The sequence below is a fragment of the Rhamphochromis sp. 'chilingali' genome (genome assembly GCF_963969265.1).
Source record: "Rhamphochromis sp. 'chilingali' genome assembly, chromosome: 16".
Classification (NCBI taxonomy): Eukaryota; Metazoa; Chordata; class Actinopteri; order Cichliformes; family Cichlidae; genus Rhamphochromis; species Rhamphochromis sp. 'chilingali'.
Genome location: NC_137943.1, coordinates 6,542,362 through 6,561,533, shown reverse-complemented (window position 1 = coordinate 6,561,533; position 19,172 = coordinate 6,542,362). Strand labels below are relative to the sequence as shown.

Below are 19,172 nucleotides of genomic sequence, written 5' to 3'. Positions count from 1 at the left end.
TTAAATGAACTCTACTAATTTTTACAAGAAGAGTGGTCAAAAACTCAGTGAGAATTATGCCATAAGCTTTTTGAGAACTACCAAAAGCATCTAGTGAAGGTGCAACTTGCTAAAGGAGATTTAGACAAATCAAACATCCCTAGCCAGAAGTGACTGAGACCAGTGGCTGTGGAGTGCTAAGCTATTTGCTAATGTTAACAAGGTTGGTTAGCACGCTGCATCCATAAGGTATAAGGGCACAACACATGGGCACACATTCCTGCCAGCTGAACACCGTGGCCATCCGAGAGGTTTTCCCTTTATGACACTCGGCATATTTATTTTGATGGTTTTCCTTCCATCGCTCATTTGCAGTCTAAGATGAGCAGGCAGACATTTAGGTCACATTTGGAGAGCAGACACAGACAGCTGGACTTGTCTCGGGCCTTTTGAAAAACAACACTCAGCTGTGCTGGTTATCACTTGGATTTAACTTCAAAAATTGCAGAAACTCCAAAAGACGCCAAGTCTGAGAAACTGTAACATGTTGTCAGAACACTGTCAGAAGATTTCATCAGGGTCAAGCTGTTAACCGGGCCCACTGGAACTGAGTGGAAAACTCAGACAGGTCAAAACTCACGATGTGTTGAGTGGAACTTTTTTTCTTTAGAAGCTCACTAATTCAGTTTACTGTGTTCTAGAGGCCACACTGTTCTGTACTGCTTAAGCTGTTTATTTATAAAGATGTTCATTACAAAGCTTTTCTCAAAGGACTCCTGACTGTCATAAAAACTTGTTTCCACACCTTCAGGCAGGACACTGTCTCACTTTTGTCCCAGTTAAAGAACCAGTCACTGGGACGTCTTTGTCCCATTTTCCAACTCAGACCTCAGCCTTGAATCGCTGTCTGTGTACGTCATCACTGCAAACATAAGGTGTATAAGTGGTTGAAAAACAATGGTGTGCTTGGTTTCAATCTAACTTTTTCCTTTCATGAGTTATTTAAAAGTTTCTCTTTGTGCACATGTCGAACAGGTTAACACGTGAGGAGTGGATCGAAATTGTGTTGATATCTGGTGAACACAGTAACCATCATTGCAGCAGATTTCAATGCAAGACACCCTACGAGACCACCCATCTCCCGTGCTACAGTTAGCAAACTGCTTGCTAAGTTTCATGAAACTGGTTCAGTGTTGGATTTGCCAAAATGTGGACGCAAGAAAACTGTCACTAATGAAGAAACATCAGTGGCTGTCCTAGCTTCATTCAGCAAGAGCCCACAGCGTAGCACTCGCCGCATGTCACTGGAGAGTGGCATTAGTCAAACATCCCTTCGGCGGATATTAGCTACTCACAAATGGCACCCTTACAAACTCCAGCTACTGCAGCATCTCAACGAGGATGACCCAGATCGGCGCACAGAATTTGCAGAATGGGCAAAACAAAAATTGGAACAGGACCAGTGTTGGTCAAGTTACTTGAAAAAAGTAATCAGTAACTAATTACTGATTACTTCCCCCAAAAAGTAATCCCGTTACTTTACTGATTACTTATTTTCAAAAGTAATTAATTACTTAGTTACTTAGTTACTTTTTAAAAACACGATTTACAACCTGAAGAGGTGATAAAGCGATAGATCTTTCAGCCCAATTCTACTTTTTCTGCATAAATCATCATACAAAATGTAATCAAATGGAAAAGTCTCTTTTTAAAACTTGTTTTATTAGTGTTAATCTTTTAACTTTATGCATCAAGCAAAAATTTAATTATATGCAACATTCTCTGACTTGAATAAATTAGTTTAACATTTAAACCTATTTTCTGCACATTCCAGCACATAAAATACAATATTTTTTGTGTTTACACTCACTCTTTCAAATAGATGCAAGTAAAACACAGCAGAAAATAAATAAAGTCAAAGACTCAGCGGTCCTGTTGCTCTATTTTCACCTGTAAAGCAGGACTGCGGTAGGCGGAGGTTTACCCTGATGCAGGTGTGCCGCGGTCAGTTGAAGAATCCGCGAGTTTCTCTGTGAGTTTCCCATTACGTCGTTGCGCACTCGGTGCTTGCTCGGAAGTTTAGGGGGTTTTTTTCGCTGTAAAAAGAAGTTTTCTTCCCACGCACGATGCACGCTAATGTTTTTGTCACTTTTTATGGAATCAAACTCAAAGTAAGGTCAGTACTTCCACGCTTTAAACGCTGCACGCTCATACTCTCTCCCGCACTCGATATGTGATCCATTGTTGATCTGCACACAGCTGTTGTCACTAACGGCGCACTCGCTTACGTCACTGTCGTGAGACATTCTCGCAAAATATCACGGTTTTAGTAACGCAGTAACGCAGCGTTCCTATGGGAAAGTAACTGTAATCTAATTACCGTTTTTGCAATAGTAATCCCTTACTTTTTTCAAGTAACGAGTAAAGTAATCAGATTACAGTAACGCGTTACAAGTAACGCGTTACTGCCCATCTCTGAACAGGACCCTCAGTTCACGCAGAAGATTTTGTTCAATACTGAGGCAAACTTTTATGTGAATGGTGAAGTTAACAAACAAAACCACCGCTATTGGTCTGACACTAACCCACATTGGGTGGATCCCTCCACGACTGTTGGAACAACAAAAGTGATGGTTTGGTGTGGTATATGGGGTACAACGATAGTGGGTCCATTCTTCATCAATGGAAACCTCAAGGCCACTGGATATTTGAAATTGCTACATGATGATGTGTTTCCCTCTTTATGCACTGAAGCTGGCACGTTCCCTGAGTTTTTCCAGCAAGATGGTGCACCACCACATTAAGGGTGCCAGGTCCGAGCATTCCTAGATGAACAGTTTCCTGGAAAGTGGATTGGTCGTCGTGGGCCCTCAAGTTGAATGGCCCCCAAGGTCTCCTGATCTGACCTCCTTAGACTTATATCTTTGGGTTCATCTGAAGGCAATTGTCTATGGTGTGAAGATACGAGATGTGCAGCACCTGAAACTACGGATACTGGATGCCTGTGCTGGCATTTCTCCTGCGGTGTTGCTATCAGTGTGTGAAGAGTGGGAGAAGAGGGTTGCATTGACAATCCAACACAATGGGCAGCACAATGAACACATTTTATGAGTGGTCAGAAACTTGGAAATAACTCATGAAAGAGTAAAGTTACATTGAAACCAAGCACACCATTGTTTTTCTTGTGACATTACCAATAAGTTTGATGTGTCACATGGCCCTCTTCCTATTGAAAAAACAAAGGCTGTATCCAAGATGGCCGACTTCTAAATAGCCACCATGGTCACCACCCATCTTGAGGAGTTTGCCCCCTCACATATACCAATGTGCCACAAACAGGACTTTAATATCACCAACCATTCCCATGTTATTACGGTGTATCCATATAAATGGCCCACCCTGTACATTACACAGAAAATGAAATATTTCAGTATTTTCTAAGATCATTCAGTTCAGTTCAATTTATATAGCGCCAAATCCCATCAGCAGTTGCCCCGAGGCAGTTTATATTGTAAGGTAAAGATCCTACACTAATACAGAGAAAACCACAAACCAGCCTATTCTGCATCAACTATCCCACATTCAGTCATCTTTCTTCCCCATTCTGATCCTCAGTTTGAAGTTCAGCAGGCTGTCATGACCATCTCTTCTTGCATAAAAGCTTTGAGTTGCTGACCCATGATCAGCTGACTATACAGTGGGGCAAAAAAGTATTTAGCCAGCCACCGATTGTGCAAGTTCCCCCACTTAAAATGATGACAGAGGTCAGTAATTTGCACCAGAGGTACACTTCAACTGTGAGAGACAGAATGTGAAAAAAAAAAAATCCATGAATCCACATGGTAGGATTTGTAAAGAATTTATTCGTAAATCAGGGTGGAAAATAAGTATTTGGTCAATAACAAAAATACAACTCAATACTTTGTAACATAACCTTTGTTGGCAATAACACAGGTCAAACGTTTACTATAGGTCTTTACCAGGTTTGCACACACAGTAGCTGGTATTTTGGCCCATTCCTCCATGCAGATCTTCTCGAGAGCAGTGATGTTTTGGGGCTGTCGCCGAGCAACACGGACTTTCAACTCCTGCCACAGATTTTCTATGGGGTTGAGGTCTGGAGACTGGCTAGGCCACTCCAGGACTTTCAAATGCTTCTTACGGAGCCACTCCTTTGTTGCCCGGGCGGTGTGTTTTGGATCATTGTCATGTTGGAAGACCCAGCCTCGTTTCATCTTCAAAGTTCTCACTGATGGAAGGAGGTTTTGGCTCAAAATCTCACGATACATGGCCCCATTCATTCTGTCCTTAACACGGATCAGTCGTCCTGTCCCCTTGGCAGAAAAACAGCCCCATAGCATGATGTTTCCACCCCCATGCTTCACAGTAGGTATGGTGTTCTTGGGATGCAACTCAGTATTCTTCTTCCTCCAAACACGACGAGTTGAGTTTATACCAAAAAGTTCTACTTTGGTTTCATCTGACCACATGACATTCTCCCAATCCTCTGCTGTATCATCCATGTGCTCTCTGGCAAACTTCAGACGGGCCTGGACATGCACTGGCTTCAGCAGCGGAACACGTCTGGCACTGCGGGATTTGATTCCCTGCCGTTGTAGTGTGTTACTGATGGTGACCTTTGTTACTTTGGTCCCAGCTCTCTGCAGGTCATTCACCAGGTCCCCCCGTGTGGTTCTGGGATCTTTGCTCACCGTTCTCATGATCATTTTGACCCCACGGGATGAGATCTTGCGTGGAGCCCCAGATCGAGGGAGATTATCAGTGGTCTTGTATGTCTTCCATTTTCTGATGATTGCTCCCACAGTTGATTTTTTCACACCAAGCTGCTTGCCTATTGTAGATTCACTCTTCCCAGTCTGGTGCAGGTCTACAATACTTTTCCTGGTGTCCTTCGAAAGCTCTTTGGTCTTGGCCATGGCGGAGTTTGGAGTCTGACTGTTTGAGGCTGTGGACAGGTGTCTTTTATACAGATGATGAGTTCAAACAGGTGCCATTCATACAGGTAACGAGTGGGGGACAGAAAAGCTTCTTACAGAAGACGTTACAGGTCTGTGAGAGCCAGAGATTTTCCTTGTTTGAGGTGACCAAATACTTATTTTCCACCCTAATTTACGAATAAATTCTTTACAAATCCTACCATGTGAATTCATGGATTTTTTTTTTTTCACATTCTGTCTCTCACAGTTGAAGTGTACCTCTGGTGCAAATTACTGACCTCTGTCATCATTTTAGGTGGGGGAACTTGCACAATCGGTGGCTGACTAAATACCTTTTTGCCCCACTGTACCTAGACTTGACTTTACTGGTGCTACATTCTCTAGAAAAACTGTAACAACATCCTGCCAGTGCAAGAGAAAGCCCTCAACACAAAAGCTTCTTACAGAAGACGTTACAGGTCTGTGAGAGCCAGAGATTTTCCTTGTATAAATATGTGCAAAACATATTTATATTCATTTGGTCAGGAGTACCGTTTTTAAGGGCTCATCAAAGTAAGTACAATTCATCTTGAGACGGGCATGTAGTGGTTGTCAAAGACAGGCTGAGTGGCTATGGGTTGGATATTTCTCATGTAACGGAAATCTAAAAACATAATAGAATATAAATTCAGATTAAATCTTTATCTAATGATGAATGGGAGGAAAAAGAGAGCTTCTCCTAATAAACCAGATTTTCTACACAAAATTCAGATTTAGGGTGAAAATCAGAGCAAAGCAGCGTCTTCGTGTACAGCGCGCATTTGTTAAAAGATCTTCTATCAGCAGGAGTAAAAATAAAACTCTTCCTGCTGAGATCCAGCAGGAGATTTGTTCACAGTTAAGATGTTAGATGGAGGAATGATCAACTGCCGGGTGCTGACATTTTTCCTTTAAAAATTGATTTTATAACTGCAGCAGAGTGTCCCTTGATGAAACTCTCTGCCAAATCACCCGTTTTTGTTTTTACAGCAGTTTGGATCTTTTATGTTTTTGTTGTTTTTTTTTTACTTTGGCAGCCTTTGAGAATGAAACTCCTTGTACTGATGAAGAGCTCTGCTTGGACTAAAGATGTTTACAGATGCAGAAATGTGTCTCCTTTTTTTGAAAGTGCCACAGGGATATTTTACAGGATTGTGATTGGATTTAGAGAATAAAAACATCAAAACGCTTCATAGTACACACCACTAGTCAAAGCTCTTTAGACCTTTTAGATCTAATATTAATACAAACACAATCTCATTCAGTCCTTTTCAGTCCAAACACATAATCCAGTCCTGCTCAAAAAAACATTACTGCTGAAGAGAAAATCTGGTCTTCAAAATAATAACAAAAAAAAAAGAAAATGTTTGTTGTGGAGAGCTGTGGCAGATGAGAATGTACAGTACATGCTGATCTGGATGTTTTCCATCTTAAATTAATATCCTCACGTTATTTTTTCTCCTCCTTTGTTGAAAATCAGCCTCCTTCTGAAAATAACAGGAAAAGCATTCTCTGTGTTTCATGTGTTGAAAAATAAGTAATTTGTTTTAGGATTTCCTGTTTATATTCAAATGGACACATCTACTACTGTTTAGAGCTTTTAATAAAATAATGCCTCATTATACATTTTTCTTGCATCACCATCATAAGGCCAGGTTTGGTTCTTCATACAAGACATTTATCTTCATATCTGTTTGATCATCTGTTTGGAGTGCTGGTGCACAGCTTCGACGAAGGCACCTATGTTCTCCGGCTTCATGTCGGGGTAAACGCCGTGGCCGAGGTTGGCGATGTAGCCCCTTGTGCCGAAACCCTCCAACATCTTCTTCACGATGTCTGAAATGCGCTCCTGAAGAGAAAGAGAGCAGGTTCACGTCAGTCACCGTCACAAAGAAACGATCCAACATAACGCTCTTTCGGCAAAACGCATTCTCACGCAGTAAAACTGATTTTAACTAGGACGCTCAACGGCAACAGCAGGTGGCCGAAGTTAAATGCAGACATCATCTCCTACAATGAAGGTAAAACTGTTTGTGCTCGCCATCAGCGACACGACGTGACACATACGCCAGATCACAGTGCACAGGTGAGCTGAAGGGTGAAGCCGTGTGAGAGGCAGAGTGTGTGAGAGAGGTGGTGCAGTGTCATTTTAGATGAAATTAGCGCAAATGTGAGGGAACATGCTCACTGAATGATAATGAGGGAATCAGGACAAGGAGTGCAAGCTAATCTCAGCAGATTGTCTGTGGCCACCACAATCAAGAGAAAGACGTTTCAGGTCATCGCTTTGCCAGGAGACTGGAGAGCTTTTCTTCCAGCGATCATATCCTATAAGTTCATTTAGAGAACATCTGTGTTTATAGACTTGTTCTTTTTTTAATATTAGGATATCTGACAGAGTCAATGTGTAGTCAAACGTCTCTACAATGACAGAAATGGGACTTTGGCTGGTCTGACCCACTCAAGCTCAAAGTGGGCTCTATGTGGCCAACAATACAAAGTTTGAGCCTCCTTATTTACAGTTTAGAGGGGAAAAAAACAGAAGATAACCATTTAAATGTTTGGCAGGTGTAACGATACAGGGTGCAGGAGTCTGGACTTTTCAGGGTTGCAATTAATTTGGCTTTTTTTCAGTTTGTTCAAACAAACATTAAAAAATTAGCAGCTATAATGTTGATACATTTGGAGTTTGTGCTTATTTAACAAAGTATAAATAAGTCAATTAAAATTTGTTCCTATGATTATCACCGCAGATTACAGGTTTGTGTTGTTACCCATAGACTTCAATGAAACAGCTCATACTTTATTTTTTATATATATATATATATATATATATATATATATATATATATATATATATATATATATATATATATATATATATATATATATATATATATATATATATATATATATATATATATATATATAGTGATTAAAAGCTCTTAAATCACACATTCAACGATGATCTGCTAAATTAACAGGGATATTTCAAGCTGATTATTTTCTTTAATCACCACCGCAGATGGTGACTGATTATTAGAAAAGTCTTCATTGTGCTGTTTGGTGTCATCTTGTGCACCACACTGAGCAGAAAAATCAGATGTTTGCAGGGATGACAATAATCCAATTGCCAAAGCAGTCTGATGTTTCTGTGACCACAGCAGCTGACGTGGATAGCACCACAGCCAACAACCCGGGGATGTCAGTCTGGGGTCAGACTAAAGTTGTATCATTTAAAAAACACAAAAGATGGAAAACTTCAAAGACAAAATCTTTCCAGATTAGCAGGTTAAAGTCATTAACAGCAAATGGCAAAAATCAAAGGTCAAAATGCAGTTTTCTTAAATATGAAAACCTATGAAAGTCACTTTTATGAGAATTACCTAAGTATGAGTTTCAGATTTCTATGTGTCAGTTTAAAGCACAGTGAAATTGGAAGTTACCTTTGGAGCATACAGAGCACAGGGGTCCATGTTTCCTTGCAGGCTGACCTTCCCTCCTGTGCGTTCCCTGAATTCACAAACATACACATCAGAGGACACACGAGTTAATCCTTCAACCAGCAGTTTAAGCATTTGATGAATAGATCAGCCCAGCAACAAGAGAGAGGTCAGCAATGGCCAACATCACGCCCAACATCACTGCTATGACCGCCTACATTTGCTTCAAGTATTTGTAGATTCTGTGTGGGCTTTTCACTGTATGCTACTTCTCTATTCAGGCTCACGTTCAAAAATGTTTGGCTGGTTTAAATCTTACAATTAAAACACAGAGTCTGGTGCTGCATGCAAAGACAAACCAGTGTGCGTTTTGTGTTACCGTGCGGATAGTGGGTCAATGGTCCAGTCCAGGCCAACCACTTCATAATTAGACTGAGACAGTTCCTCTAAGGCGTAGTGAGCATCCTTTGCAAATACAATCTAAATACACACACACACACACACACACACACACACACACACACACACACACACACACACACACACACACACACCAACAGATTTTCAAATCAACTTCTTCAGGAACCATTGTTGGTGAAATGCTGCCACCTGCAGGTAGATCCAACAGAACAGTGGTTCTCCTTACACTGCATGAATCCTTAATGATCCCTCCAGGGAGGCAACACAGTGCTAATAAGAATAGAGCCGAGTGCTGACACAAATATAGCAGCTACTAATGACCCAACAAACAAAACAATGAACATCATTTTTTTACTACTAGTTGTTTGAAGCTTAGCATCTGATATGCATGTCAGGTGACTCTCTTTGCAGTGCATTCATGCTGATGTGTAAGTGTAGAAGTCCACGTGTGTTACGCATGTGTGGATGGAGGAAATGTGTTTCTGATTATACACTGAGGGACAAATGTCTGTGTGTGAATCTGTTAGGTGTCCCTCTCACCATGGGGACATCCTGTCCTGCCTCCTTCAGTTTATCTTTGACGCGGCGAGCGATGTCTCGGAGGTAAGGCAGCGAGAACTCTTTAAACTCCGCAGGTCCCAGAATGCCGGCGTGGGACTCAAACACCTGCAGTGCCTGAAAAACACACAAGAATTGTGTGAATGGTGACAGTGACACTTTGAGAGTGACCCAAGACGTCACTGTTATAAACACTGGGATTTCACAGGTGCGGCGCCCAGCAGTGGGGTTAAAAAAAATAAAATAAAAAACAAAGAAAAAAGGAAATATAACACTTTAAAAGGGCTGTCTTTGTGTTAACATTTCACTTACAACTTCAAATCCCTTCAACTTGAGTATTTTTCTGCTGTATTATGTAGAATATATGAATTAAAATACCTGAAACCTGAAAGGCGACCGTGCTGACCACTTTTCTTTTTTAACTTGGAAACATTTTCTGTCTCAGCGTGTCTGACTGACATCCCTCCCACTCACAGCAGTGATGACAACACTTCAATTTACGTCACTGTTGCCAGTTAACTGACTTTGTTGCTACATTCATAGACTTGTAACACTTCTTCAGTACTTTCTCTTCTTTTGTAAGAAAAAAAAAAAAAAAAGCACTTCGTTCAAGCAAGCACACAGACCCGGAGCTCTGTCGCTGTCTCAGATTGGACACATTTGTTCAAGTCTGCATTACGCTGACACATACTCATTAATGAGACAGTTAAAAGATGGTGCTGTTACGTCAGTTCAGTCCGGTTTTATTCATGCAGCACCGGTTCTCAAGAAAAAAAATAAAATCCCGTCAAGGTATTTTAAGACAAAGATTGTGCAATATTAACCATCATATGATCTGCTATGACCAATACTTGTTGACAGTGGAGAGGAAGAACTCCCTTTTAACGGGAAGAAACCTCTTGCAGAACGAAGGCACCGGGGAGAGGCAGCCATCTGCTACGATCGATCGGCTAGGTGACGGGAAAGAGGAAATAAGGGAGCATGGGGAGAGAGGACCACACACCCACACCATTGTTTATGTTCTGTACAAATACTGAAAATTGCAGGATTGGGTAAACTTACTGGAATAATTTGTGCTGCCTCAGCTGTATTTTGCACTGACGTAGAGATTGTCAGCATTTATTTATGTCCTTGACTCAAACATATATGACTTACACTGACTCTGTCCTGTGAATTTTTTTTATTTATTTATTACATCTTTTCTTTTTTTCAAGGGAAACTAAAATAAGCTAAAGATAAAAAGATTTATATATAGTGACATCATAATGGAGGAAGTCTGTTTAGACACAGAAAGCAAGGAAGTCTGACCTGAGCTCCAGCTGCCACTTGTCCTAGCAGATACTCCACGATCACATCTGTCAGCATCTTCAGCAGCATGTGGCTGGCTTCGGGGTGCTGATACAGCCAGCGCTTTGCCTTAGAGTGAGTGTTGGAGCCTCCACCTTCTATCATGTAGGACATGAGCGTCCACTGTGGATGAACAGAGAGCTGTTAGAATATGGAAGCATTATTTTCTATAAATGTTTAAACATGTGCGCGCCTAACCGGAGCCCCGCTGAATCCTATTAGTGGCACTTTGCCCTCAATTTTGTGTCGGGTCAGTGTGATGGCTCTGAAGACGTAGCCCAGTTCTTTGGCAGTGTCCACTTTGACCTGCAGCCGCTGCAGGTCCTCTGGCTCCTTCAGAGGCTCTGGAAATGTTGGACCTTTACCTGCAACCATCTGGACATCCATACCCATGGCCTGGAGGGAGGAAGAAGAAACAAAGACAAACCAAACAAGTTAATATATCTGCTTTCAGTCATGCAGTGTCCAGTCCATCACAGGCCTCATTTTATTTATGATGTGTTCACAACCAGCGTTGGTCAAGTTACTTGAAAAAAAGTAATCAGTAACTAATTACTGATTACTTCCCCAAAAGAGTAATCCCGTTACTTTACTGATTACTTATTTTCAAAAGTAATTAATTACTTAGTTACATAGTTACTTTTAAAAACACGATTTACAACCTGAATAGGTGATAAAGCAATAGATCTGTCAACCCAATTCTACTTTTTCTGCATAATCCATCATACAAAATGTAATCAAATGGAAAAGTCTCTTTTTTTAACTTGTTTTATCAGTTTTAATCTTTTAACTTTATGCATCAAGCAAAAATTAAATTATATGCACCATTCTCTGGCTTGAAGAAATTAGTTTAACATTTAAACCTATTTTCTGCACATTCCAGCACATAAAATAAAATATTTTGTGTGTTTACACTCAGTCTTTCAAATAGATGCAAGTAAAACACAGCAGAAAGTAAATAAACTCAAAGACTAGCAGTCCTGTTGCTCTATTTTCACCTGTAAAGCAGGAGTAGGGTAGGCGGAGGTGTGCTCTAGTGCAGGTGTGGCGCAGCAGTCAGTGGAAGAATCCGCGAGTTTCTCTGTGAATTTCCCATTACGTCGTTGCGCACTCGGAGCTTGTTTAGGGTTTTTTTTCGGAGTAAAAAGAGGTTTTCTTCCCACGCACAACGGATGCTAATGTTTTTGTCACTTTTTATGGAATCAAACTCAAAGTAAGGTCAGTACTTCCAAGCTTTAAATGCTGCATGCTCATCAGGGGCGGAGCGTGGGGGTGGCTTACTGGGCTTAAGCCCGGGTTGTTTTGTCAGAAGCCCGGAGTCTTTTGGAGTGTAATTTTTTCAGAGTTAGATGCCTGGCTGACAACTGTATAAAACAAAAAGTACAGACAATATTCGAAGCACATAGTGCACACTGTGGGAATTTACGACTGTGCGTGAATCCCCCCTGATATTGGTATGATCCGAGCTCAGGCACTAAGCGACTGAGCGAAGGGGCGGGGCAGCTGCCGCCTGTGAGTGCGCTGTTGGAGAAACGGAGCCAGCCATACTAAGGAGAGCTTAAGTTTGACCAGGTACCAAAGCAAATCATTCGTACCGTACAAATAATGTAAATATGACGGTGAATCACGAAAGATTGATATCAAACTGATCACTTGACCAATATTACGTTACTCGCTCTTCAAGTGAATCAACAAATGGCGAAATGAAAAGCCGAACAAATGCTATTTTTTTTTAAAAACAGAGTCTTATCTTACGTGTGTTTATTTCATATTTTCAGTTCTTACCCTCCCCGACTAAATCGGTTTCAGTTATGTACTGAAATATAAGAATGGACATTAGAGGCTTCTTTCAAAGAAAAAACTCAGGTAAATGTTATTTTATATATTATGCTTTGTATGTTGTTCAGTATATTTCTATGCAAAACAAGAGGGATTTCAGTACACAGCAGGATATTCACATTTGTAACCAGATATTTACATACACTTTAGGGAGAAAACATAAAACATTTTTACTGTACAACATCAATTTAGAGTAAACTTTTGTTTTAGATAAATATTGAAATATCTTTTGAATTAGTTAAATGTCAGAATAAAGAGAGACAGAGCTGTCTATTTTTATCACTTTGATCAAATTTAGGAGTACATGTACACTAAGTTTGTTAATTAATAAGAAACTCCAGACGATTCCATTCTGAGCTGAAGAAGCTTCTGATAGGTTCGTAGAGTCCATGTGAGTAAATTGGTGGCACAGCTGTGGATGCATATAAAGGCAAAACACAGAGCCTGTTTCTTTGACATGGGAAAATCAAGAGATGTCAACCAAAACACCAGGAAAAGAACTATGGAGCTCCATAAGTGTGGCTCAGTTTGAATACAATTTGGTGCCATTTGCAATTAAGAAATACAGATAGTTTCTCTCTTTACTCTTAAAGTTAACAAATATGTTTTTTATATTTATCAATCTAAAAAAATAAACATTTAGTCTGATTTGATGTTACAATTAAAAAAGTGTTTGTGTTTTGATCTGAAGTAGGGCTGAACGATATATCGCATTTGCGATAATATCGCGACATGATCAAGTGCAATTTTCTAACCGCAAAGGCTGCGATTATACTCTGGACATGTCCAAATTCATGGGCTGCATCCTCCTGAGGCCGCATTTGTAGACCGATTACGTCACAGCGACGCGCCGAAGGCTGTCCAAATTACTACCATATCCCAGAATTCATAGCGCGGCCCAGCCAAACTCCAGTTTCCAACAATGGCGGCCGCTACTAAGTTTTAAAATTACTCATACTAATCTTTCTGGGTCACAAAATAAACTTTTAACATATTTTCAGGCGAGAAAGTAGTTGTGTAAACATCAAATATCTGCTCGGTTTATCAAGATATCCCATATTTGCAAAAGTGCTTCGACGTTTTCAGAGGCGTCTGCTACCCACCAGCTCGACAGCTAGCCGGGAGCTCGAGGGTTACTGATGCGGCCGAGAACGGCACAACTCCCGGCACATCATTTTCAGATCACCGCGGAGTTTCGCTGCTCGGGTTAAACGTAATATATAAGTCACTTAGACAACCTAAAAATGTTATTGTTGGGCTTTTTTCAGTGTTTTGTTTGTTCGTGAGTAAATCGGTTTGGCTGAGATTAAAGTTATTAGATTAGATAAAATAAAACTTTATTAATCCCCCGGGTGGGTTCCTCCTTGGTTTTCACACAGCTGACTAAACGTCAAACAGAAAACTTATTAAACAGAAGTATGAGACAGTCGAGAATTTACGCCAGTGTCTGGTTATATTTTAGATAGCAAGAAGCAGACGGCCGAGTTTATTAAACTCCACCGAGACAGCGGTGACGCTGATCAGAACTAGCCTTCTGATTCAGAAGGCTAGACCGTCCAATTTCACGCCTTTAAATTTTAAAGGCGTGTTTGTGTGTGTGTTTATACAATTGCTATTATGTTTGCACTTTATGTGTAATGTTACTGACTGCAGAGATCAGTAAGATGTGTGTATTTTTTATTTATTAGTTTTATTTATTTAATATTATTTTTTAATTGAATGACTGTCTAGTAGTTCACAGATGTCGAAAAACTGAGTGTGGTAAAGCCACTGATTTTGTTTATGTATATTTCTGCAATCTGCACATTGTACTGACTTTCATTTTAATGTTTACACCAGGGTTCCTTGTCAGCACTTTATGCTCAGATGTTTGTAAGCTAAAAATAAACTATTGTGTATGTTCAAATATACTGTTGTGATTGAAGAAGTTAAATAAAAATGTCAGTCATCAATTCATGCATCACCTCATGTCATCATAACAGAGGTCTGTCTTCCAGGAAAGAACAGTTTAAAATTAATGTAATATAGTATTGGCCATACTATATGATGTATTGCTTGTCTTTGTTTAATAATACAGAAGACAAAGACCTTAAAAAAAAATAATCGCATATCGCATCGCAATCGCAATATTGGGGCAAAAAAAAAATCGCAATTAGATTATTTTCCATAATCGTTCAGCCCTAATCTGAAGAGTACATAAATATCTGGTTTCAACTGTATATTTGATGATTGTCAGCACAAAGAGGGAGAGAGAGGAACAGAGAGGGAGATGGAGAATGAGGACAGAACAGAGATGGAACAAGAGCAGGTGAGACACACATGTCAGTCAAATGGTTGTTTACCAAAAGTATCACCGTATCACAGGTCCTCATGTATCTCGTACCTAGTGTTTCTTTTTAGGTTTGCTATTTTTCAAATTCTATATTTATTAAGTTATGCAGGCTTGCTTGCACAACAAGGCTAAATAATTATATAAACTTTTCTCAATCTAAATAGTGGACTTTGGTAGAATTTAAAAAAAAAAAAAAACAAGTGTAGTGCAGGTCTATGATGATTTTTAGTGCTACTATCATCTAGTTCTGATTCTGGTTCTGTCTTGGTTAAGTCCTCAGTAGTCCTGATTTTGAACTGTTGTAGTCCTGTTTTAATTCCGGATCAGTTCTGGGTCTGGTTGAATCGGGGTTTAGTCCTCGTGTCTTGATACAGCCCCGACTTTGTTCTGCCTTGCTGCTTAATAAAAAAACTAGTTTAAGGTGTCCTGCACATGTGATATATATATTTCCCTATATGAAGTCATTCTTTTTTGAACAAAACTCAAAACAGAGCCAATTAATCTTTCAGTCATTTCTAACCCCCCCCCCAAAAAAAAAAAAAAAAAAAAAAAAAAAAAAAAATCCCACATGCTTACTACCCTTTAGGGCTAAGCCCCGGGTGTTTCAAATGTCTGGCTCCGCCTCTGATGCTCATACTCTCTCCCGCACTCGATATATGATCCATTGTTGATCTGCAGACAGCTGTTGTCACACGTTGCACTCGCTTACGTCACTGTCATGAGACATTCTTGCAAAAAAAAAAAAAAAAAAAATCACGGTTTTAGTAACGCAGTAACGCAGCGTTCCTACGGGAAAGTAACGGTAATCCAATTACCGTTTTTGCAATAGTAATCCCTTACTTTACTCGTTACTTGAAAAAAGTAATCAGATTACAGTAACGCGTTACTGCCCATCTCTGTTCACAACATAAGCCATCCAAAGGCTCTTTATATTGTAAGACATATTAAAGAGGGTAACCCAACTATCAACTGATGTTCTAAGAAAAAAATAATAGCAAGCGTGGGGAGGAAGAACTCCCAGCTAACAGGAAGAAGGCTTTGAGTATAAAGGAAGGATCAGGGAGGGTCACAGCTGTACAGAGAATGAGTGGAAAACAGATTCAGGACACCTGAATAGATGAAAAATATATCTTGTTATTTAATTAATTAATAGTGTCATCAAAAGAGTTATTTTGTCAAAAACATTTTGAGACACTGCGTCCACTGTGGAGGAACACAGTTTCTCTATTTCTTCCACAGAATGTCTTTTGTACAGTCACCCTCCCCTCACCCCCAACCAGTCTGAGCCTGGTTCTGCTGGAAGTTTTGTTCTGTTAAAAAGGGAGTTTTTCTTTCCCACTGTCGCCAAGTGCTGGTCATAGGGGGGTAATCTGATTGTTGGGGGTTTTGAACCAAACTGAAAAATTAATACTTAATACTTGACTAATGGTAATTTGTTAAATTAACAATTAAAACATGTGGACATCACATACATGTATTACATCAATACATAGCCATTTGTTACCACACATGAAAATTCTTCTCATTCCTGAAGACATAGCAGACACTGGTTGTACTGTATGTCAGAGGTTATTTAAATATTAATAAACGTCAAAACCCTAAACACACTTTCTACTCACAAAATGTATATTTTTCTGATTACAGAAAACCTCTTTTACTGTACATCTGGCAAAAATATAGCAAAAGACTAGCTGTAAACATTTTATACATGCTAGTAATTGAGCCTGGTCTGAACAGACTTACCTGTGGGACAACTAGGATATCAGAGAAGATTATGGCAGCATCAAAGGGAAAACGTCTCAGAGGCTGGAGGGGGGGGGGGGGGGGGGGGGGGGGGGGGGGAGAGAGAGAGAAAAAAAAATTGGGATAAGTTATTCTTGTTGGTACCCTGTGGGTGGTGTAACAACCACTCCATCATCTCACACCACATAATGGTGTTGCTGACTTGATGTTAACACTGTGAAATTAGATTTTTTTTTTCTCCCCCCTGTGAATCCAGGTCTGTACCTGCAGAGTGAGCTCACAGCAAGCCTCTGGTGACTGACATGTCTCAAAAAAGTCCTTCCCTGCTCTGGACTCACGGAACTCTGCAGATTAGAGTAAAAAAAAACAAAAAAACACTACAGATCAGCATTAAGACTCAATAACAGGGAGTTAGTGGTTATCAGGGATGTGAATCTCATGCTTATGGTCATGCAGAAAGTGAAATACTACAATATGAAACCTGAAAACATGATCACGAATATTAAGGGTAATCAGTGTAGCACATTTGATAGTACAGTGCTACTATTCATGTCAGAAACAAGAGACGAAAGAACTGATCTGAAGCCTGTACCTGGTAGATATCTGCCAGCCTGTCTCATACACCAGACTGGGACATGTTCGATTTCCTCTCCTCGTGCCGCTCTCAGGAATGTGTCGTTCTTTAGCTGAGGAAAGTCTTTGGGGCTGGGTTGAAAGCACTTCATGTTAGAATCGAAAAATCGAAAAATAAAAATAATACAAATTTAGACAGAATTTTAAGATATTTGTGGCATGGCCAAAGCACACTGGCAATTTCAATTTATATTACATAGTTGAGGGAATGGAGCTTAGCTGATAGTGTCATAACCTCTTTACAATACAGCCGCAAACTTGAGTTATCTAAAAATAAAGGCCCACCCTTCCCTTTCCCCTGCAATCACTCTGGGCATCCAGCTGAAGGGCATTCACCAAAAGAGTGATTCTGGGAGATAACAGTCCTCTGCTCTCTTATCTTCTCCCAGCAGGAGAAATGACAGTTAAATACAGGAGTGCTTAGGATGGATCAGTAATGTATCACAACCTTAATCTAATTCAGACTCTGACATGAAACTGTTAGACGGACCACAAAAACATTTCACAGATAGCCAATTATGTTTAGCTTGCTACACTTAACTTTAAAAGATGCAAGTCTGCTGTTAGACTCTTAAGAATTAAACGTGTGGGTTATAAAAACACACTATCAGAGTTTGTCATGGATTCTGTATGGGATCATTTAGATGCTTCAGCTTCCACACTATATGTAAAAATGTCAGAATAAAAAAACTATTCCCATTAGAGTGACAGAACCGTAGGAGTTTTTTTTGTGTTCAGCTGACACTATCACTCACTTTTAGTAAACTGACTTAAAGTAAAATGACCTGGATAAACTTTCTTTTTATTTTTTAACAGCCCTCTGTATCTTTAGCACCATTATTACATCCATACAATATTGATTGTAAATAAGGTTAGCACGTTGTTAAAGCAGGCCATACAAAAGGCGTCATACGTTTTGTAATGACGCCTGGCTTTCTCGGAGTTGAAGCTAGTTAAATAGAACAAACCAAAAGATTAATAAGACTTTTACATTATTAGCTCTGCCGAATTTATCAGACGATCCACAGAATTTGCTTAAAGCACTAATTCATGTTGCAAAATAAGTTCATCTCTAAATATGAACAAGAGATTATTAGACTGCTGGATTTCTGAATGAGTTTTTTTTTGTTTTTTTGTAAGAGGAAGCGACTTCGCTCTGGCATTGGATTACGTAGCTTTAAGGAATGAGGCCTGTGTTTCTATAACTGACCCATAATAGGAAGAAATGTTTCATAACAATGACAACGGGGGGTTTCATAAGGTCACTTTTTAGACGGCTAAACAGCCAAAATGCTAACCTTAAATGTAACAAGCGGCAGTTTGTTTCGAGAAACAAAGAAGGAAGTACTCACAGGATTAGATTTTCTTGCTTGCTCATGTTGGCGGTGCTGAGGATGGGACAGCCTTTCAGAAACTCCTCTGTCTCTCTGCGGGGATGTCAGTTGTAACCTGCTGCTCCTCAACTGTCATTTAAACCCCGCTCGCATGGACACAATCAGCTGCTACAGCGCTGTGGGCGCGGCCATCTTGAAAAACCACGTGACCATAGCAGGAAACGAGATGACGCTTCAAAATAATAGTCTTTTTCCATATTTAGTCGTTATCTACATTTTGTTCCCTTAAACTTCAGTACAGTTTGTATCATCATCATTATTATCATCATTAGTAGTAGTAGTAATTCTCCTTCTTTTCATCTTTGTGTTACTTAAGGAAAGAAAAAAAAACTTATCGAGGTACAGTACTTACGTTTGACAAGCACATATAGAATTAATTAACTGAACTATAATTGAATATATTAATTATCTCTAATTTTATAAATTCATTAGAGTGTATAAATTTGTCACCAAGGAAACAATGCTACCTGCTGCATTTATTAAAGCTCTTTTCACATTTGTACAAAGG

The 19,172-nt window shown here is 39.8% G+C and overlaps 1 protein-coding gene across 1 annotated transcript; it reads right to left on the bottom strand.

Moving 5' to 3' along the window:
• Positions 1–6,540: 6,540 nt before the first annotated feature.
• urod (uroporphyrinogen decarboxylase) lies at positions 6,541–18,802 on the bottom strand. The gene is made up of 10 exons (XM_080907080.1): positions 18,623–18,802; positions 17,230–17,342; positions 16,902–16,981; positions 16,638–16,700; positions 10,922–11,119; positions 10,685–10,846; positions 9,359–9,493; positions 8,778–8,878; positions 8,402–8,468; positions 6,541–6,804 (listed from the first exon to the last, which is right to left on the bottom strand). The coding sequence occupies exons 1-10, from the start codon at positions 18,646–18,648 to the stop codon at positions 6,640–6,642; spliced, it is 1,110 nt and encodes a 369-aa protein (XP_080763206.1). The 5' UTR covers positions 18,649–18,802; the 3' UTR covers positions 6,541–6,639.
• Positions 18,803–19,172: the final 370 nt, after the last annotated feature.